Raw genomic sequence first — 23047 nt, forward strand, 5'->3', positions numbered from 1 at the left:
CCAGCAAACCTGCAAGAGTTGCAAGCTTTCCTTGGGCTATGTAATTACTATCGCAAGTTTGTTCCAAATTTCGCAGAACTGGCAAGCCCCCTTCATAACCTTCTCAAAAAGGGGACTACGTTTCACTGGACAGACAAGCATGAAGTTGTTTTTGAAAGGCTCAAAGAAAAACTGACGACGGCACCCATTTTAGGGTATCCCAACGCTGAAGGCAAGTTCATTCTTGATACAGATGCCTCGAACAACAGTGTCGGAGCTGTCCTATCCCAAATCCAGTGGGGAGAGGAGCGAGTTCTAACCTATGCCAGCAGCCACCTTATGCCAGCTCAGCAGAGGTACTGTGTCACTCGTCGGGAGCTACTTGCCGTTGTTCGTTTCACCCGCCAGTTCCGCCACTATCTACTAGGTAGAAGGTTTCTGATTCGAACAGATCATGGCAGTCTCACCTGGCTTTTCCGGTTCAAATGCCCTGAAGGACAGCTAGCTCGCTGGATAGAAGAGTTGGGTCAATACGACTTCTGCATCGAACACCGTGCTGGTAAACTGCATGCCAACGCGGATGCCATGTCAAGGTTGCCGGGAGGAAATGTGGACAAGTGTGATTGTTACCAAGCCGGGATCAGCCCGTCAGACCTGCCACGTACTGCTGGAGAATTCATGAACAGTGGGCCAAGTTCGAGAATGATGTTGATGATGTTGTGCCACTGGCAGTAAGATGTGTGGAACCCCGAAGTGACACCGATGGTCATGGCACCATGTCGGCAGAAGATCATCCATCTGGTGAGTGCCCAGAAGTCAACTGGCTCAAGTCCCTTGGTCCGGAGCAACTGGCAACACTTCAGAAAGCAGACCCTGTCCTGGCCACTCTTCACACATGGAAGGAAACCGCTACACTCCCTGCCAAAGATGAAGTGATGCTTGAGAGCCCTGCAGTGAGGAAGTTCTGGCTCTGTTGGCGCCAAGTCAAACTTAGAGAAGGAGTCCTCTATTACTCTTGGGAGAGAATTGGGAACCAACACCCAACTTTGCTTCTATTGGTCCCCACATCCATGCAAAAAGAAGTCCTACAGTCATGCCATAACCCTCCATACTCTGGTCACCTGGGAGAAGCCAAAACCATGGAGCGTGTGCGTCAAAATTACCATTGGTATGGCATGGGTGGAGATGTTCACCTGTTTGTCAAGAGATAGAAATAGAAATAGAAATAGAAATCCCTTTATTGTCATTGTACTCAAGTGTGCAACGAGATTAGAGGGCTCCCCTCTCCAGTGCAATACAACAATAATACAGACAAATATATAAATTAGATAAATAAAGAAGACAGTGCAATGGAATTCAGTACTGAATAGGGCATATAGAAACACATCACAATGCTGTTTTGCGAGGTTAGGGTGGTCTCGTGTGTGTGTGAGAGTTCAGTAAGGAGATGGCTCTCGGAAAGAAACTGTTTCTCAGTCTATTGGTCCTTGATTTGATGCATCTGTAGCGCCTGCCAGAGGGCAACAGTGCAGTGCATGCAAAACTGCAGGACCAACAAAGAAAGCAAAGATGCAATGTTACCAAGTTGGAGCACCTTTGGACCGTTTGCACCTTGACATACTCGGACCATTCCCTGTGTCGAACTCTGGTAACAAGTACATTCTCGTCATAATTGATCAATTCACCAGATGGGTCGAAGCATTCCCTGTCCCTGACCAAGGTGCTGAGACAACTGCAAGGAGGTTGGTCTATGACTTTTATCGCCAGATTTGGAGCCCCCCTTGAGCTACACACAGACCAAGGTCGCAATTTTGAGAGTGTGCTTTTTCGCAATGTGTGTGAGATCTTGCAGATTACCAAGACCAGGACTACCCCTTACCACCCCTCTTCCAATGGACAGGTAGAACGATTTAATAGGACTTTGCTGTAAATGCTTCGTTGTTATGTGAACCAAAGCCAGAAGGACTGGGACGAGCAACTGCCACTACTTACCGCAGCCTACCGCAGCTCGCGACACACAGTGACAGGATTTACACCCAACAGGCTTATGCTTGGCAGAGAGGTCCACCAACCACAAGATATCCTGTCTGGTACCGCAAGACTCAAGGCCAATCCACTGGATGTATCAGATTTCCTCTACAACCTGGAAGAAGGTTTGAAAGAAGCCCACAGCATGGCGAGAGAGCACCTTCGCTCTGCACAGGAGCGACAGAAGAAAGTGTACGATCTCCGTGCTAGAGAACATTTGTACAGTCTTGGCGACCTAGTGTTCGTGAAGGACAATATGAAAAAGAAGGGGCTAAGTCCAAAGCTCCAAGCCCTCTGGAAGGGTCCCCTGATTGTTTCTGCTCGGCGAGGTCCGGTTCTGTATGAGATCCAAGGTCCCAAGCGTAGCACGATAATGCATCACGACAGACTCAAGCCCTATGACAGTGAAGTTATACCTGTCTGGATTTCACGGCAAAGAAGTAAAATGCTACAGCGGTGTCAAGACCCTGACATCCAAGCCAACACAGAGGACATTCCCTTGGTGCCAGTGCTGCCACTGCCAGACGATCCAGGCGGTACAACCGCGGGTTCAAGTGAGGAGTCCGATGATCCATCTGCGGTATCTCAGGCCAGCGCTCCAGAGTGTCAACAAGGACGAAGACAATGTGATAAAAACCCATTGACCAAGACTGTTAATACATCCAGTGGTCGCCGAGTTAATAGACCAGAAAGATACAGATCTTGATTCCAAGTTGCACTAATCCAAAGTTATGTTGACAGCTCACTGTTTGCACTTAAGATTAATGTGTGTTCTGGTTATTATAATTACTTATTTTTTATGTTTTCCCTACATTACCTATACTGAAGGGACTCAGTATTCCTAAAGGGGGGGTAGTGTAGTGCGGGTAACTTGTTAAAGGGCCTAGGACTATGCAGTGCTATTGTGCTTTGGTTTTTCCCAGCCTATGTTTGGTCAGTGAATGCAACGCGATGTTATGACTACCGTTTATGATCGCGAGACTGTTAGATGAAAGATTGATGTTGTTGTATGGTACTCGCGGCTCACTGCATGGACACTGCTCAAACGCTGTCTGTGCCCGAGCTAGAGACCGACACAACACGGTGTATCATCTCCAACGATAACAGCTGTGATTGTGACTTCATTGTTACTGGAGGCAAGTAAAGTTGACGAGAGAAGATTCCTTGTCGTGTGACTCTGTCTACCCACGCATCACCATCGCACCGAAAAGTACAAACACGACAGTATTAAGAAGCCAAAATGTATCAGTCCGCATCACTTTAGTTCTATACATTTCTGCAAGTGTTTACATTTTTAAATGATCTCTTCTACAACATTCTTTGGAAATAATGTCTATCACTGGTGAGCCGTTTATAGAACAGGTCCACGCTGGGCTACTCATGTGGTCCTTCGGGGTGACCCGTTGCCTACAGGCATCATTTTAATGGCCCCTGGTCTATTGTAACAGAAATGTTTTTCTCCTGTTTTTTTATTTTTAAGGCAGCTGCTGTCTTGGTACACGTTATCTCAAAATGGCAATGTTCATGCTGTGGATGCCCTACAACCTCTGCGGATACGATGTGACATGTCAGATCCAGCTCGTATAACCTGCTTTGGAGCTGAAGATGTCTGCGTGGCCAGTAAAATGTCTGGTGTCAAATGACACTCTGTTCCATGCTCAGGTATTATATATGGATGGAATGCTGAATTCATCTTGAGACACAATGAACCAATGTAACAATGAATGTGACTTAAAAAAAAAAAATCCAATGTAACTGTTAGGCACTGTGGACAAAAGTGCACTCATAACTTGAAACGAGCTACAACGAGAGCACAAGAAACGACACCACCCATCCACGGTAAACCAACATCCTACTATTCTACTTTGAGTTTTCTGTTAACTCCTTTTCTGATTGCCTCCAGAAGTCAATTAAATCAAGCGCTCGGTTCATCATGCTTGGCTCCATTGTGGTTGAAAACACAACAATTGTGTCACAAAGCAGTGTGACCGTAGATTTCAAGTGGAACCATGTCGAGAAGGTCCGCAGTCCTTTACAGCTACACTACTAAGCTGAATATGCACTCAAATGTCACCTGCTCTCAAACTGTAACACACACTTTGTAACAGACCATTTAAAATGTTGCAGAATATTAAACTTGTCCGTGGAGACACAAAGAGCCCCAAGTTTGAGATGTTCAGGGAGCTGCAGTTTCTTCAGGTGAATATGGAGAATTTTCACACACATCTACAGTATTTAGTTCTAGTATAAAATGTTGAAGACATGTCAGACTCTCTTGATTTGAACCAAACTTATTTATTGTTCAGTGAACTCCAGTCAGGTATAAATTTAAGCCTTGACTTTAACTTTCTTGGGTGCTCCCTTCTTTCCCTTCTTGGGTTTCAGCATCTTCGCCTTGATCTGTTGGAACGAAAACAACGGAGGAAGATTAAATTCCAAGGTCCATGCTCTAAGAGGGACTGCCAGTTTCTTACCGTAGGGTCATGTTGGAGAATGGCCTGACGTCTAGCCGACTATGACTAAGGGTTTAGTTTGAACATAATCCTCAGGTTCTTAAGAGGGTTCTTTTTTAGGGCTCTGCAGACGATCTTCTTCCTGCAAGGAGGAGGCAAATTCTTAACGACACATGTCAATACCATTACTGTTAGCGCCATTTCACAAATGTTTATATTTTTATGGATAATGATTGCAAATATTTGTTTTTTTTGCCATTTGTATGTTTGTGAGAAGAAATTATACATTTCTTTGTCTTTTTGTCTTTTGTAATTATTTTGATTTGTGGAGTGAAAGGTGTCAACGTTAGAGGGCGCAATTCTTTATTTACTGCAATGCACGAAGAAGAAAGTGTTTTTTGGTTGAAGAAGAAATAAAGATGATGGCGAAGGAGCAACACGGTCTTTTTACCGTGCTTCGACCATCAGTGTTTGTTCACGCGTAAAAAGTTGTTTTTATTCGCCATCCAATGAAGAGGTTGAACAACGAAAATAAGAAGAAACTAAAGGAATCTAAAATAACCTCTACAATTACATCTGAGTTCTTGGTTTACTGTATTGCTCAGAACTTCACACTTATCAGGAATCATGAACACAGACCAAAGTGGGAGTATCATCATAGCCCCCCCCCCGACTAATTGATTTTTTCTTTGAAGCGAACGTTCACTTACCTGTGTTTTCTGGATCTCCTCGCTCTTGAAAATCCTGCTCAGGTCTTTGTTTGTCATCTTGTGCATTGGGATTTGGCAAGCTAAAGAGGAGGGACTATTGGTTAATTTGTTAAATTTACAACAAAATTGAATAAAAAATGAGGTCTTTAATAGACTCAGAACTTCATATCACCGTTGTCAGAAAGCGCTCTCAGTCCAGATGCAGAAGCGACCCACATGACCACTGGGGGCAAGTCTGAGGAGATTCAGCTGCTTGTTCACCATACCATTACATCTGAGTGCTTGGTTTAGTGCAGAGGTCTCAGACTCACGGCCCGGGGGCCACAGGACAATTTGCGGCCCTGTATTAATAAGAAAGATTGATGTCAGTGTAACCGGGAAGCACGTTATCTTAAAGATAATAAAGCAAACTCATACCCCCGAACCAATCACGGTGAGGTTTATGGCTCTGGAGGGCGGGACATTGGCTGGGCCGTCCGGGAACAACGATGCTGCAATGCTGTGCCACACTCACTTGTAGTTGGCCTTTTGTGGGTAGCATGTTTCCGCCAGCTGCCGTACAACTGGTCAAGTCTGCGGAAAGCGCTCTCAGTCCATATACAGAAGCGACCCAAATGACCACCGGGGGCTAGTCTCAGTAGGTTCAGCTTCTTCACATTCTGGAGGGTGATGCCTGCAGAAGAAGTGCAACGTCACACAACCTGCATTATGTTATCTAGAGATAATCAAAGCCAATCACAATTTTCAGTTGATCTGCACTGGATAATATATATACTCAGTAGCCATTGTTTGATTTTTTTTTTTATGCTGGTTCTAACCTCTTCGCACCAAACAATATGAAAACTTACCAGGAATATTCCTGAATGCCTCGGTGACACCGGCATCTTTGTTATAGATAATACAAGGCCCTCTGCATTGAATGCGTCGACAATTCCTCATTTTACCCTTCCCAGCACGCATGCGTTGAGAGGCATAGACCTATAAATGGACATCTATGTTAGAGCACTGCAAAAACTGTTGAGCGCATTTGACCTTTATCAACATTGATAGACACTCCACAAGTATTGCTTTACCATTGTGTAGAATAATGAAACTCTTGGAACATGTGACTATCTTCTTGATGTCATTCCAGGCTTTAAGCTTCAGCAGAAGCTAGGGCTGGGCGATATGACCTAAAATCAATATCCCGGTAAATTGGGCAATTTTACCTCGATAACGATAAATGCACGATAAATTCCCCCTGAGGGCCAAAATCAAAATAAATGCAGGAAATGCATATTAACTGTTTTTTATTGACCAACTGGTACACATTACTTTCAGTGAAAAATAAAAGTGCAAAAAAACATTTGTATAAACATTCCAAATAGCTTGCTCTGCATGATTTGAACAATGTCACAAAGAACAGGAGAAAAAGGGTACCTCTCACAAAAAATTTTTTCTGCAAATAGATTGTGCCGAGATGCTGTAATGACATTTGCAAAAGCCTAGATTTGTGTAAAGGTATCTTGTAAACAATATTAATAATGCCGCGTGCAAAGGAGCTAGTCACCTGTAAACAAAATGCTAAATAGAATGAAAAAAATGTCAATGGAATGCCAGTGCCAAATAAACAAGTGTGCTTCATCCGGAAAATGCCGTCTCGAGTACGCTGGTGCGCGGTCGCCACTTGTCGTCTATGTACTGCACATTCAGGCTCAAACAGGGATGCATGTTGCGACTTGACCACAAGTCGGATGTGGATGCAAAATGCCCGACATGTCTACGCTCCCGTCCTGATGTTGTCCATATCGGGAAGTACTGGTTTGCAACAAATATTTTCGTACCTCTTGTCGGCTACTTTCATGAGGTCGCCGCAAGCCACGCATACCCTTCTCGACGGTTTAAAATTTTTATGCGCACAGCCTACATCTGTGCCATGTGAGCGCATTTTTCTCAAAATGTGAATTTGTCAGTTAAAAAAAAAAGAAAACGTCTAAATACAAAGACAGTGGAAAAAGAAATATTTTTGAATAAACATTTTTGAAATACATATACTTTACTTGTGCCATAGTTTTTGCTAATTCATGTATGTCGAAATTGGCATCCTTTAGTGTGTGAACATATGAGTCGTGGTTTCTTAGCTTAATATTGTTTCCCGCTTTTGTTAACTTAAGACGTCAGGAAAAAAATAATGAAATGAAATTCACAATTCTTAGCCGGACATTAAACAAGGTATGGGGATTTTGTATTTACTCAAAACCTGCCACAATACACACAAACATTTTTTTAGTATAAAGAACTAGGTATCCAATCATTGTTTACGTGTAGTGTATAGATACTAATGTTTTACTGCCGAAAAGCCTCCACAGTATGTGACTGTAGTTCTAGTTTTTCCCCACCAGATGTCATTAACACCGAAGCTTTGAAGCTTCAAACCATTTTGAACCGATTGTTTCAAATGATTCAGCGCTTCATAAAAGCTTCATTTGCCCATCACTACTAGCTGGTAACCCGAAGATGCCGTTGTTACAATAACGTGACACATACATTACACAAACAGCATTACAATTGTTTCCTCACCATAATCGCTATTGAAGTTTCGGCTCGCCGGGAATCGTCCTCCTCTCGCTCTGGCGGCCACAGAAAAAAAGGAAGTCAGTAATTCACCCACAAAGGTATATGCCTCCGCCGAAAGGAACACCACTTCCGCCGAAAGCCAAAGACGAACAAAGAAGCTGTAACAACGACAAACGTAATATATATTACGTTTTAAATTGCAATTAAAGCAATTCATTTATGATTTTACATTCTGAAGGTCCAAATGTGTACTTTTACGATGGTGCATTTTATGGGAACTATTTCTTTACGCCATGTTGTGGAACGTGGACTTATTACAAACAGAAGTACTTTCGGAACATGACTGTTTTGTTTTATATAGTGGATTAATATCTAAAATAAACGCAAAACAGCGCAGTTTTCCTGAATATATTACTCCATAATTTATTCATTTTTCTCATAATTAATTTGAAAGTATTACTCTGTGTTGAACACTGACCCGTTGACTCCTTTTTTGCAGAGAGCGGGACAGTCAAAGTCAAAACAGTCTTCTTGTCCCAGTTAAATTGATTATACATCATTGTTGTTTGTTTTGTTTATGTATATTGAAGTTCTTAATAAAAATAATAAATAAATCATAAAAAATCAAAACAGTAGCACCCAAGGTGGAGTTGCAACTAAAGCTTTTTTCCCCACAAATGCCCACCAAGGTTTTAGCAAGTGTGAAAGATTGTTTAGTACACGCAAGTGAGTTTCACTACTTGGTATGCGCTGTTAGAATGTTGGAATCGGTAAGCCTTGTTTTGGTAGCCGTTAGCTGTGAAGTGCACTGAATATTATGCGTGGTTCTCTGTTGACAGGTATCTTCAAGACGATAAAAGGAGTCATGGTTGCACTTTGAGAAAACTGCATTTTCTGACGTGGCTGAGTTGTCTCTTTATTTTCTTATTAAATTGTGAATACACCTTGTTTCAGGAGGACATCCAGATATTTAAAAGGTATGGCGATAAAATTGCAGTTCTGAATTTATTGGACTACGGGAACCAGGAAGTCTTCATTTGTGAAAAAGCGGTGAGAACTTCTTGTTGGAGTCGAGTCACCGTGGAAATGAGAAGTAGTTAGTAAATCAGCCTTTAAAAGCCAAACTTACTCCAATGCGTGTTCGTTTTTTTGTACTCAAGAAGAAAAGGGAGAGAGCTTTGTGTTAGCTGCCCATCAAACTGAAGCGGCACCGCACCCTCTCACCATACGAAAAGCAAGGTGCTTGCGTTAAAACAAGACCCCAAATGAGAGAACCAAATTTTATCTAGCCAAATAATCTCGTGCGAGGGTCAACAACTTTTTTTGAAACCGAATGCTACTTCTTCTGTACTGACTAATGGAAAGTGCTACACATTTCTGAACCAACAAATGTGAAGTAACTGATCATGTTACTGCTTTCTCACAGTACCTTAATTCTCTACAATGATTGAACGTATTAAGAAGCCAATCTGTATCAGTACGCATCACTTTAGTTCAGTGGGTCTCAAATAGTGGGGCGCGCCCCCACGGGGGCTGGCTGCGATGCTGAAGTGGGCGCGTGTTACCCTGGGAAACATGCTTTTTTTCCCGCCGTAGTACGGCTGAACGATGTGTGGTTTTGGAACCCAAATTGGAATCTCAGACAACGCAAATTTGAGATCGTCAAAGCTGCGCTTTGTGCCCCCAGTTCACGCAGTAGGTCTCGCAGTACTGATTTAAAAACAAAACAAAAACAAAAAAAAAAACGTTGCCCTATCGCCCGTTGCCCCGGATGTCATTTATTTTGCCGCTACTTGAATACTAGTCGCTAGTGATGGATCCAGCGACACTGAGGCATCGATGCGCGCGCCGAGCTTCCAGGGCAAACCCCGTGTCGGTGCGAGTACCGCTTTAAGAAAGTCACGTGACCACTACCGGAAACGTGTCGACACGGCGGTCGCGCGCCAAACTCTGTTCATAAGGAAGCGCATCTGTCAACAGGATGGACGCTCAAAACAAGCATCGAGTTATTGGCGCGTTACTTTGCGTTAAATATCCGCACTCAGAGGTGCAGCGCTATATGTCAGCAGGACACGTTGCACGTACGGAAGACTCGCTCTTATACTGGAAGTCCATGGAGGCAACGTTCCCTCACCTATTTACAGTAGCCACACGGGCGTTGTGCACACCGCCCTCTTCAGTGCCTTGTGAGAGGATCTTCTCAAAGGCGGGGGAAATTGCCTCAAAAAAAGAAATAGTCTGAATTACAAAACGCTGGAGAAACTATTTTTTTTTAATAAAAATCTTTAATTACAATGAGTCCATTGTCATTCACAACACTTTTATTGTTCACTTAATTTATCAACTGCATCTCGAATATCAAAGATTTTTTTTAGGAAATTGCGTGTATGTAAAAATAATGTGAAAGCAAATGCCTAATCAGAATCAGAAATCCCTTTGTCATTGTACTCAAGTGTGCAACGAGATTAGAGAGCTCCCCTCTACAGTGCAATACGACAATAATTCAGTTAAATATATAAATTAGATAAATAAGAGAGTAATTAGGGCGATGGAAAGTAATACGAAATAGGATATATAAAAACACATCACGTCGCTAATCAATGGAATTGGATAAAATTAGTTTGACAGATCAGTGTCAGATGACCCTGTCAAATGTTTCCTGCAAGTCCACCAGGTGTCAGTATTCAGCAACACAGTGTCAACACAGTGTCAATACATTGGCCGTGTCCAAATTAACAAGCTGCGACCTCCGAAGGCTGCTTTTTCGGCCGCATGACGTCACTTTCGGCGCGACACGACCGCGCGTGGTGTCCAAATTCACGGCTGTCACGTGCGACCTTCGAATCCAGCCTTGGAATTGGTCTTCGTTTCCATGGAGCCAAGGCCGCTTGGCGCAACATTTACGTTACGCCCCCATATACTTTGCTCCTCTGTTCGACGCAGGTGATAAGTATTTGCGGTGGATTTATAAACGGCTTGGATAATCAATGGATAATCAGCGACGAGCGCCAGACCGAAGGCATCGGCTTCGCAAAACATTTGTATTATTTCATTTTAAACGATGGAACCCGAACTTTTCTTCATTTTATTTCACTTTTTAGTTTATTTCCATTTTGTTCTTGAGGAGAGGAGGATCACGCTTTCCCATCGCAGAGTTGTCCTTTATCGAAGGAATGAAGTAAGTTCTAAATCCGTCTATCAGCATTTTCACACAATTACCAACATTGACAGGTCAATAGGGTTATAACGTGATTGTTCCAGATGAACTAAAAACTTCAGTAGTACATGTGTTAGCTTCATAATAGAACGAATATTGAATGGAAATGATTTAATTATATACATTCTGAAAGAGTTTTTATGAATTTAGATACTTGTGACGGCTTTATTGTCCCCGTGATTAGTTTGTACATATGGCAAAACACCAGAATACCACTAGAGAGTTTAGGGCCAGAGTTATTAAAATTAAGTTGGTGATACTGTAGGAATGATGCAAGCAAACGAAACAAGTACAATAATTAATGCGTTCATGTTTTTTTTGTTTTTTTTATTCAAAACATTAACAGCCAAGAAGTCCATACTGCAGGATAAACCTGGGTGTGCCAATGTTGGATCGTTTTTTCAATGGAGAGGATCTCCAAACAGACTTTTGCCTGAGCAGGGACTCTTTCAGAGTGTTGCTGAACCTCCTGGACCAAGACCGACGACATGGATGGGGTGTCGAGATAGAGGTCCTTGTCTTTCTCTTCTGGCTGGCGAGTGGGGCATCATATCGGGTGGTGGCACGAGCATTTGGGATGCCGCGGTCCACTGCCCACTACATCATCCACCGGGTCACTGGGGAACTGGTGGCTCTTTGCCACAGAGTCATCCACTTCCCCAACACTGCAGGAGACCTTCAGGCAGTGACCCAGGGATTTGCAGGGCTGGCGAAGCACCATGCATTTGCAAGAGCTGCTGGAGCAATAGATGGTTGTCATGTCCGAATCAAGCCTCCAAGTGGCCCTGATGGTCATGACTACAAGAACCGCAAGCTTTTCAGCAGCATAATCATGCAAGCTGTGTGTGACCATCAGGGTCGCTTTCTGGACATATACGTGGGTTGGCCTGGATCAGTCCACGACTCCAGGGTCCTCCGGCACAGCCCTCTTTACCAAAGAGGGCTGTATCCTCCTCCAGGGCACTTTATCTTGGCAGATCAGTATCAGTGCCTCCAGCGACCACTCCCCCTCATCACTCCTTACAAGCGGCCGGTGCAGGGCGTGGGGGCCCGGCGCTTCAACGTTCATCATTCCAAGGCACGCTCAATAATTGAGCGTGCCTTGGAATGATGAAGGTGAGATTCCGGGCCATCTTTTTCCACGCCCTGGAGGTGCACCACACCTTTGCACCACATGTAAGTAAATTTAAAAAAAGTATAATTGATACTTATACTTTCAATATGTTGCTCTTTATTCAGGATCAAATCATGTCCTGTTCAGTGCAATAACTATAAAATATAGCTAATATACAGCATTTCCTTTTTATTTCTTTTAGGTCATCGCTGCCTGTGCCGTCCTCCACAACATCTGCCTTGGGGTGGGAGACCTCATGGCCTCGGAGGACGAAGGGGAAGAGGAGGCTGCTGTGGAAGAGGTGGCTGACACAGTCGCTGGAGTGCAGTGGAGGGACCACCTGTCTGCTCAGGTGTCTGCCCTGGAGGAGGTACCAGAGGACCACGAGTATATTTAGGTATTTAAATACTTTTAACTGCACAATGGTATTTGAGCAATCATCCCATCAAATATGCCACAAAATAATCTTTAACTGAATCATCAAACAGCACAGCCACACAAACATGGCAAAATATCAGAAGATGGAAAAATAGATTCATATACAATGTAATGAATGGTTAATAAATCTATCCCATCTTTTGTAGTGACATGGCAGCCATCTATTGCCCCAACCATCCCGGCAAACCCCCACGTAATGGATGATGTAGTGGACACTGCAACCGGTATGATGCCCCACTTCAAGTCACGAGAGGAAGATCAGGACTCTTGCTCGTGCCCCATCCATGTCATGGGTCCTGGAACAAAGGTTCCATCCATGCTCCAAATGAGTCCCTGCTCAGGCGAAAATTGGCAAAACAGCACTGACACACTCAGGTTTATCCTGCAACAGTTATGAACTGGGAAATGCTTTTTTATTTTCTGTGAATAGTTACTGTGAATTATAATGCATGTCTTGTTTGTCCACCAGTTTTTCAATAAATTAAATTTGTAAGCAAAAACAGACATGGTGGAGTCTTCATATTATTGTAAAAGTTTTGGTCTTTCACAAACCTGGGCTTTTTCACTTTTGTCTGAAGAAGCTGATCTCAAGATGTGACTGGGATACGAACTAGTTCATCTGTTTTAAAAGTACCCCGGTTTTTGTTTACTCTTAAATGAATGTTATCTAAATTTCAGTCTTTAACACCAAGCATATTTCACTCATTTTTTATTTTGATCTATCAACTTTTCCATCAAACTGAAAAACCTTTCAAATATCTCCCTCCTCTCAGTTGCCCTTCCCTCCTCTGCCAACCTCTGTCTCTCCAATTCCTGTCTCCGCATTGCCAAGTCGAGTCTGGATAGTTTGATCATTTCATCCTCTCTCCTTCGCTTTCTCCCTCTCGGTCGTTGCTCCGGCTGTTGGCCTCGCTCTTCTTCTTCTACGACTTCTTCTTCTTCCTCCTCCTCCTCCTCTTGCGTCGCCCTGGCCCGACTTGGCCCTGGGAGTTCTTCAGGGATGGCCTGACTTGGCCCTGGTCTTTCCTCAGGGATGGAGGCAATTAGGACAGGGGGGGGTGATGGACGGTCTCTGTCCGAGCACTCCATCCATGAGGTCGAACCAGGGCCAAGTATCGGCAGTAGCTCTCCCTGCCACCCCTTCGCCAGTGCCTGGGTTTTTGCAATCCTTTATATGAAAAGAAGCAAAAAGATAAAACAATTATATCTTCATTTTCACACACAAGAAAAAGAAATGTGGACTTCCATACTTTATACTTCATTTTTAAATTATCCCTTTTTTTTTTGCCTGCAGGGGCGTCACTTTGCCCTGCAGCTCAAGCTTTTCCACGATGGTCCTGTATTAAATAAATAAAAATGCATGCAAAAATAAAGGATGAAAAAATGGGTAAAAAAGATGCAAACATTAGTCAGAAATCCTGGTGTTATGGGTAACATGCAGATTTATGCACTTCAGTACATTAGTTCATGACCGTTTCAGTGCGTTTTATCATGTTAATGTGGAGGGTGATTCATATATTATTCATTAATATCAGTAATTGGGGAGCACATTGTCGGGGGTACATGGAATTTATACAGGGCACATTCTGTGCTCGGATAAATAAACAGCTGCGTGTTAGCGCAAATCTAATTCAAACACAAATGGCTGATGAATGGAACCTAAAGTTGCTATAGTGGGTCTCGCCATTCTTAGGCGTTTTCTTTTTGATATTTTGAGTTTAAATGGATGAAAATAAATTAGACAATAACCCGTCAAATATTTTTCCCGATAGTAATTGTATTTTTACCTCCATGCTGTGGCTGCGGAGAACTTGGCCCCCGTAAAGTGGCTGTCGTACTCCCCGCGCAGCTTGATCAGCCGCGCGGTCATCTCCTTGCTCCCTAAAACATAAGGAAAAGATTAAATAAAATAATGCTAACATGCAGAAATAAGACAATTCAAATGTTTCAGCCGTACCTCCTATGCAATAGTTCTTAGAGCTACCTTAGTTATATTTGGCCGATTTCGCAACTAACAAAATTATCTTAAGCTGGAGCTAAATATCCAAACATTGCTGCCCAATATTTCTCATGAGTGATGTTTTAATATTGCATATAAAGAACTTATACTTACATCTGAAAGTGCACTCGGGTGAGGCGGAAGACGTGGCTTCGGTAGTTTGCATCTTGCGAGTGTAGAACGGCGTAGAAGAAGAGCGAGGCTTTTAAGGCTGCGAAGGTTGCATGCTCGTAGCCTTCACTCAGGGCCCGTTTCCATGGAGTTTCCACGGAAACGAGGACAGATTATAAAGCCAGTACTCGGAGGCCGCGTGAATTTGGACACCGGCGTAAGCGTCCTTGTCGCACCGGAAATGACGTCTTCTGTCCGCCATATTAGACATCGAAGGACGCAGCCTAATTATTTGTACGTAGCTATTGAGCCTGTCCAAATTCACCACGGGTTATGCGGTCCATATAAGGCTACATGAGGAGGAGCCTTCTTAGGCTTCGAGGACCCAGCCTGCGAACTGGCCTTCGGAGGTCGCAGCCTGTTAATTTGTACACGGCCACAGTGCCATTGCTATAGTCTTTGCCCAACTTTGCTCCGTGTGTTGATCATGATTGTTTGTTGCTCTGCTTGTTTCTTCAGCTACGTTTCGGCTTGCTTTATGTTTTCGATGATTGGACTTAACCTTACCCTTTGGAGGAAGGACATTCTTGTTTTCGGTTTTCTTGCGTTGCAAGCTCCTTTTGTTACTCGTTTTGGTTTTCCTGGGGGAAGATTCTTTCCCCAGCGTTTTTCGTTCACGTCTCCCGACGTCTGTAAGTATAGACCCACTATTATTATTGATAGCAGCTTATCCTGCCTATCGCCTGTCCATTGTTTATTGCCGGTCACAATAAATATTGTTTCCAACTCATTTTCCCTTGTCCGCAATTTAAGAATCCACCCACACTGGGAAGTGGTCCTCACACCCTGTGTGTCTGATGGAACGCTGGCTCGTTGTCCAAGTGTGGTATGCTAACATATTGTAGTGTCTACTGTGCTTTAGTCAGAAAACTTACTTTCATTAAAAACCAAAACACAATTTTTGTATACGCATGATTGACATTGAAACAGCAAGAGCACAAGTGCTACCTCGTGACAACGCAAGGAGTGTTGCATTTAATCATACCCTGGAAATCTCATTACTCCAAGCGTAGGGTTAAGAGTAGTCCATGTTTTTTTTTTAGAAAATTTGAGGTAGTCACATGTCATTAGCAGTACGGCAGGAGCTAGGGCATCATTAGGGACAACTCAAACAGCAGTAAGTCAGACACATTGCCATTAGCAGTTTACAATGAAAAAAGCAAAATTAAATCAAAACCAAAACTATCACCAATATCAACTAAACAGCATACTAGCAAACAATGAAACAACCAGACGGCTGTCCTTTTAGCCAGCTTTCTTCCACACTTACATACTGGTCTGTTGTCAAATGACTGTCTCAAACAGTCACCAACAGGAATGTTCACTCATTGTATCACTCCCAGTCAATTATTCAGTGCTGTGTAGTATAAAACCTCGCCGACAGAGGGTGCTAACGTGCACTGTATAAAAATGCTCCAAGTTGGTCACGTGTGTTACTCAACTGAGCAACACGTGCAGATCTGAGATCTGGGTCTTTTCACAAGGTGCTCCACTTTGTCGGCCTCCCTGTCTATTTCAGGGAAGATCTGATACTTTAAAGTGCCGTGTATATACACAGTTTCCCATGTTGATACACACATATATATGCGTGGGGATTTGGCTATACAGTGAACCCTCGGTTATCGCGGTTAATGGGGACAGAGACCACCCGCGAAAACTGAAAATCCAGGAAGTAGCGGCGCACCTTCAAAAATGCTTAAAAAAAAAAAAGTGCGAAGTAGCGGCGCACCTTCAAAAATGCTTAAAAAAAAAAATAAATAAATAAATAAAAAAAAATATATATATATATATATATATATACGGGTAGAGAGAGAGTGAAATTCATGTTATAACAAAAAAAACATTTTTTTTTTTATTCCCCAGCCATTATTTTTGTATTTATTCAATTACTTCTTTTTGTATTTATTTAATTACTTCGACTTTTACCTGCTGGTACGCCGTCCGGTGTGCCCTGTGAAATGAAAGGTGGCATAAGGCTATTGTCGTATACTGCCAAGAAATTGTATTCAAATAAAGCTACTACACCCGCGATATCAATGTATTAGAAGTGCGTGTGGTTATCAACAACGTTAAAGCCCACAACATTAACTTCGCATATTGGCAATGTCAACGTGGTCAAGCTGCTTGTTTTGGAGGACGACCGACACCTGCTTCATAAGATACCCTGCGCTGATTTGTGTTCAAGCATTCCCCTCTCTTCCAAACCAGTAAACCTGGGGGAAACACTGAATGATATAAGTTTGCAGTGTGCACTGCCGAGAAAATAATACATTTGTTTATTTCTAGGTATTAGTGCTTGGTATGTGAATCTTGAATCTCAATTAAAAATGTATAGTATCAAAAGCATAATGTCATGTATAAGGACTGTGTGATAATATATTAGTTTTGTTCATTTTCAGAGGAAGAAATTGACAAGGAGAGTTTTTCATGTCTTACTGATGATCTGGTGAAAGACATGTTTCCCAAAGTGGTTCCACGGGCGAAGTTCATCCAAAAACTACAATACTTTCTGAAGGTGTGACATTAATTTTGGACAGTACATGGATAGAGTTTTTGTAAAGCATGGGTTATATTTGTTTAAGTGCCATAAAGAAAATTTTCAGGTTTCACATTTTAACAATGACAATGAGGTCAATGTGTTACCAAGATGCATGCATGCACACATTCCAGAAGTAAAGTTCATGTTGCAAACATTTGTTAAATGCTGACCGAGCTAACGAAATGTTTTTTCAATTATTGTTTTAGTTATTTTGTTAGTTTTCATTAACTAAAATAACCGTCTGTACCATAAACTGTATTTTTCTATTCTCATTCCAGCCCGGAACAGACCCCCTTGCCTGTCAAAGGGAATTGATGGAGGAATGTGCGAAGAGAGGGGTCACATGCCAGCCCAAGTGGTTGCCTCTGGGACCACAGTCTTGGCAGCAAATATTTTCTACCTCCTTTTATGACGACTAGTTTACCAGTTGGACTCTCTTGTCAAAATTGGATATGATGTGGAATACCCAACAGAAGCTGCTGATGCGTGGATGTTTCTTCAGAGGTGTGTGTGTATGGCATTGCCACACCCTCTGATGTCTTAACTCCAAGGACTCAAGAACTAATTATCAAAACAAGATACAATACAGCTTTATTTATATAGCGCATTTCTCAACAGCTGGAGCTGTAAAAAAAAAGCGCTTTCGATGCGGTGTAATATTAATTTGTGGGAAATTAGCACACAAATTAAAAGACATAAACACATATACAATAGATACCAGAAGAACAACGACAGTCTCATGTCGAGTCGAAAACTAAAGAATAAAAATTTGTCTTCAAATGTGTTTTAAAAGTGGACAGACCTAGCATTTAATGGAAGCTCATTCCATAGGGAAGGACAGGCAATTGTAACTTGTGTTTTATCACTGCATTAACTGTTCCAAATGCTATGTACTAAATATTTTGTATACTGTAATTTATTGTATTATGTATGCATTGTAATATATAGGGTATTGTTTTTTTAAATTAAACTGAACTGCATTGGTGCTTTAACCTTGCTCATTATTTTATTCCAGATACCAGTGTTAAATTCCAAGCCTGCAGTACCAATCAATAATAATGGTACCATTTTAACCAATTAAAATAGTCATTTCTAACCAATATAGATGGTTCCAGTCCAACCAACTTATATTGGTTGCTTGTGCACAAATTAACCAATATCTTGGTCAAAAGGACTGACGTGTATTGGTTGGAACCTACAACCAACAAACATTGGTTGAAAACACTATCCATTCTCGATTGGTTGTTTTAACCAAAAGATCAGTCGGACACATAACTACCAACTAGATTGGTCAATTTTAACCATTTTTTTGGTTAATCTCACCAATCCTTTTTTAGGGTGTAGTGCCCGGGCGGAAGTTGTTCCTCTTCGGCTTAACTGCCACGCACGCCGGCCGGTCTCCTCCGGAGCTCTCGCACGGTCCTGAACGGAGCGAAATGTCGCCCCGCTAGTGCCCGGGCGGAAGTTGTTCCTCTTCATCTTAACTGCCACGCACGCTGGCCGGAGCTCTGGTACGGTCCGAACCGTGCGAAACGTCGCCCCAAATCGTGCCCAGGGGAACGTGCTCTTCTTCGTCCACTCTCCTCTTCGCCCACGCTCTTCTTCGGCGCACGCCGGCCGTCTAACCGCTCCAGCGCCCCGTCGTGCCGCTCGGCGAAACTACAATGCCCCCGAATATTTTTTAGACCCGCAAAGCACTGAACCCGCGAAAGGTGAACCGCGAAGTAGCGAGGGTTCACTGTATACGTATATACTGTGTATGGCCACATAGGTTTGCTTTTTCTGAATGTCTGCTGCCTATATAATACATCAACGGCTACATTACGCTGCCGCCTCTGTGTGATCTATATCTATTTTCTATATCAATTTGGTTGTATTTAGTTTCATCTCTGTGATGGTGGCGCTCCATTGGCTATACTCCGGTTTCCTCCCACATTCCAAAAACATGCATGGCACGCTGATTGAACACTCTAAATTGAATGTGAGCAAAGATGGTTGTTCGTCTTTGTGTGCCCTGCGATTGGCTGGAAACCAGTTCAGGGTGTCCCCCGCCTACTGCCCGAAGATAGCTGGGATAGGCTCCAGCACCCCCCGCAACCCTTGTGAGGAGAAGTGGCACAGATAATGGATGGATGATGGGCGTATAATGTGTTTTGTGTGAATGTAGGGGTACTCGTGGTTATGTCGTTGTGTTTGTTCATTTGTTCTTCTTTTTATGGTGTATTTTGTTTTTTATTGCACAGCACTTTTGAGTTGCATTTTTACGTATGAAAAGTGCTGATAAAATTGAAAAGTTACCCTAAAAACTTTAAGGAGTTTAAGTACAAATAATGAGATTCCAATGATTTCTTTGGTGAAAATGAAATGAAAAATCTTAAAAAAAGATGCAGAAAAATAGATATTTTCATGAACTGGGTCCATCCACTGGCCATTTATGGAAGTTCGTCCAATCAGTCTACATGCATTTGTTTGACCTTGGCCCTCAGGTAGCTTCGGGAGTACAGGGTACCGAATCACTAATATGGGCTGTTCAGTCCCTGTATCACCGTTTGGGCTGCACTGTCAGCAGTAAGTCAGATTTGTTTCCAGTGAGGGTTGGAGTCCAACTATGCTACCCTGTCACAGATTCTGTTCATAACTTTTATGGACAGAATAGGCACAGCCGAGGCGTTTGAGGGGCTCCGGTTTAGTGGCATTTCTGCTTTTTGCAGATAATGTGATACTGTTAGCTTCTTCAAGGCATGATCTCCAACTCTAACTTGAGCATTTCATAGCTGAATGTGAAGTGCTTGGGATGAAAATTAGCACCTCCAAATCTGGAGTCCCCTCTCCAGGTCAAGGATGTTATCCCGGCCAATGTGGAAGAGGTCAAGTATCTTGGAGTCTTGTCCACAACTGATTGTAGGATGCAGCGTGACGTCAACGGATCGGTTCAGCGTCTGTTGTGATGTGGACACTGTATTGGTCCGTCGTGATGAAGACGGAATTGAGCCCGATAAGCAAAGCTCTCTATATACCGGTCAATCTATGTTCCTATCCTTATGTATGGTCACGAGCTGTGGGTTGTGACCAAACGAACAAAATCTTAGATATGAGTTTACTAAATGAGTCTGGGCTCGCCCTTAGCGATAGGGTGAGAAGATGGGTCATCCCTCAGGGTCGTGCTGCTGCACCTCCACATTGAGAGGAGCCAGATGAGGTGGCTCGATCATCTCATTAGTATGCCTCATCGATGCCTCCCAGTTGAGGCATTCCAGGCATGTCCCACTGGCCGGAGGCCACGACTACTTACCCAGGACTAAAAAAAGAAAAAAGCTAATCGTAAGTATTAAGCAACAACACTTTCACTCTGATTTTCATTTTGATACATTTGAATATTGATTGTATATTTTAAAGTCAACCAATATGTATGAAACTCAGATTAATATACACAATATTAAAGATGGCTGAGTTATCGAACTGCAATTATGTTTAGGAGCCATAGGATGTCAGTAATGAGTTACAAATTAACGCAAAACATCCCACTGACACGTCATCAGTCTAATTTGAATGATTTGCCAAGAACTATGAGTTGTGGTGGAAATGCAAACCACCTGGGCCACAGGAACTGGAGCCTATCCCAGCTATCTTCGGGCAGTAGGCGGGGGACACTCTGAACTGGTTGCCAGCCAATCGCAGGGCACACAGAGACAAACAACCATTTGCACTCACACTCACACCTAGGCGCAATTCAGAGTGTTCAATGGACCTGCCATGCATATTTTTGGAATGTGGGAGGAAACCGGAGTACCCGGAGGAAACCCACGCAGGCACGGGGAGAACATGCAAACTCCACACAGGAAGGCCGGAGCCGGGATCGAACCCGCGACCACTGCTGTCTCTCACTGTGAGGGCACCGTGCTAACCAGTCAGGCAACCGTGCCGCCTATATGCTCTCATTATACAGTTTATTTTTAGGAGTGATATGTTCAATAATATGCCAAAATGTCAATATTGTTATGTGTATTTTGTCGATTGTCATGTAATATATATTGCAATGATAAGTATATTTTGTGACTGTCGTAAATTTCTCATGTTTTACGTGCGGACACTTTACGTTGGTTGCAATGTCCTTTTATGGTAGTTGGTGGAGTGAAGGCGAGCGTGTTGAGTGACGAAGAAATAAAAGAGACAGAAACATTCTGAAACTATCGATGTGTTATGTTCCAGGGCTTGTTGGTAGAAAAGGGGCTTATGTCTCCGGCTGGTGGGAACACTTTGGAATCCCACCGGAATAGTTGGAAGTCAAGGCTAGGGAGAGAGAAGTCTGGGCTTCCCAGTTGGATAAGCGGCAGATAAAGGATGGATGCATACATACATTGGTTATTTATAATACACCATATTTATTTGTGTTTAATTTCACTTAAAAGAAGACAATACATCATAATTAAATCAAACTAAGGACATTAACTAAAAATGATCATTTATCAGTATGTAGCTTTGAGCTATTCGCCTCAAAATATTGCCATTTCTTCATTGTTGCTGTGCTTTCAGTCCACACGACCTGCCCAGCAACCTTCCTCCAGTCTCATGGCGCTTTTTCATTAGACCGGTTCCACACTGAGACGGCTTGCCTGGCGCATAGTGGCCACTTTTCCAATTGAGTTTCGGCGCTCATACTTCGTTTGCTCTGTTATAAATAGAAATTCAAACTCCGATGGCACAGATTTACTTCCACAGTATGCATTACTAAATGTTTACCACGGGGTGGCACTATAACATCACATTAAGCAAAAGGCAAGCACAAGAAACAACGAATAAATTGATTTATGTTCTCTTTTTCGCTTTAATCAATTTTAACACGAACAATTTATGAATCTACACCCAATGTAGAATTCCTAGCGGTTTCAATTGAAATTCTGTGATGTCTTCAGGCCACACCAAGCTCGAGCCTCGGGTGTTTTACAGTTGTATATTTCACCGGATCTTTTATTGCCAAAGAGACGATTAAAGTCTACTGATGACACGCTTGCTGCCGATCAGTCGACCTTGGTTCCATAAAAGCAGCTCTCCACGAATATCGATAAGTCATATCTTCACGGAGATGAAGAGAAGAAGCTCAAACCTCGGAGTGATAAAGGTTTTACTTAGTGGTCTATAAAATGCGGGAGCTACCTTACCTCATGCAAGTCACTGGCCTGAACAATTATGGGTTCCCAACGCTGCGCATCTCGTCATGTAAATATGTCTGTGTGCAAGAATGCAAAAGATATGTCATTGGTTGCATGACATAGAATTAATGTTCAACTATTGGTTGATGTATGGTCGGAGACATAGGCACAGATGGGATGGGGGACAGGCGGAATAATTAATTCATAGTGACTTAAAAACATTTAAATCACTAAACAGTGAGTAAATAATTCAATAAAAAATAGATGAATGACCATACATCTGCGACTAACCAGGGAATAATTACATTAACAATAATGTAATAATTACTTAGTTCTTACTTACTCTTAATACTTACATAATGCTGATGAAAAATCCTGTGTCAACTTTCTCAAGAGTGTTTTGAGCGCACAAAAAAGGGTTTTGTGTGCACAAAAGCGTGATTTTCGTTCGTGTGAGCAGGAGCTCATGTATATTATATGTAATTTAAAGTCGATTTTTCAGTTTTTCTCCTTGTTGTTATTGCTATACCATCGTTTGCTCTGAATCATGCCGCAAAACGTGGGGCATTTTTGAACAGCTTAGCTAAATAAAGGTAATGCAAGATGGAAATTGAAATTTGAGCGACATGCAAGGTGGTCGACGTCTTGAAGTGGGAGTCCAACGAAGAATATTTCTACTGATATCTTGGGCAA

The 23047-nt window shown here is 42.6% G+C and overlaps 2 protein-coding genes and 2 long non-coding RNA genes across 7 annotated transcripts; 2 read left to right on the top strand and 2 right to left on the bottom strand.

Moving 5' to 3' along the window:
• Window positions 1–4282: 4282 nt before the first annotated feature.
• LOC148323037 (large ribosomal subunit protein uL4-like) lies at window positions 4283–7793 on the bottom strand. Its single transcript, XM_088317468.1, has 7 exons — window positions 7730–7793; window positions 6019–6148; window positions 5685–5843; window positions 5343–5511; window positions 5171–5250; window positions 4482–4602; window positions 4283–4407 (listed from the first exon to the last, which is right to left on the bottom strand). The coding sequence occupies exons 1-4, from the start codon at window positions 7730–7732 to the stop codon at window positions 5348–5350; spliced, it is 456 nt and encodes a 151-aa protein (XP_088173594.1). The 5' UTR covers window positions 7733–7793; the 3' UTR covers window positions 4283–4407; window positions 4482–4602; window positions 5171–5250; window positions 5343–5347.
• A 4260-nt stretch (window positions 7794–12053) lies between these two features.
• Window positions 12054–12967, top strand: LOC148323038 (uncharacterized). Its single transcript, XR_015846674.1, has 3 exons — window positions 12054–12119; window positions 12260–12454; window positions 12642–12967. It is a non-coding gene; the product is annotated as an uncharacterized LOC148323038 (long non-coding RNA).
• LOC148323039 (uncharacterized) lies at window positions 12074–14842 on the bottom strand. Its single transcript, XM_088317449.1, has 3 exons — window positions 14609–14842; window positions 14283–14376; window positions 12074–13663 (listed from the first exon to the last, which is right to left on the bottom strand). The coding sequence occupies exons 1-3, from the start codon at window positions 14658–14660 to the stop codon at window positions 13198–13200; spliced, it is 612 nt and encodes a 203-aa protein (XP_088173575.1). The 5' UTR covers window positions 14661–14842; the 3' UTR covers window positions 12074–13197.
• A 57-nt stretch (window positions 14843–14899) lies between these two features.
• LOC148323040 (uncharacterized) lies at window positions 14900–17995 on the top strand. 4 transcript variants are annotated; one of them, XR_015846681.1, is made up of 4 exons: window positions 14900–15297; window positions 15419–15491; window positions 17065–17180; window positions 17483–17995. It is a non-coding gene; the product is annotated as an uncharacterized LOC148323040 (long non-coding RNA). The 4 variants fall into 4 exon arrangements; XR_015846678.1 differs by having other exon boundaries at window positions 14900–15782; XR_015846680.1 differs by having other exon boundaries at window positions 14900–15491.
• Window positions 17996–23047: the final 5052 nt, after the last annotated feature.

This window comes from Idiotropiscis lumnitzeri, chromosome 15 (assembly GCF_059441095.1).
Source record: "Idiotropiscis lumnitzeri isolate Australia: NSW breed Sydney's pygmy pipehorse chromosome 15, RoL_Ilum_1.0, whole genome shotgun sequence".
Classification (NCBI taxonomy): domain Eukaryota; kingdom Metazoa; phylum Chordata; class Actinopteri; order Syngnathiformes; family Syngnathidae; genus Idiotropiscis; species Idiotropiscis lumnitzeri.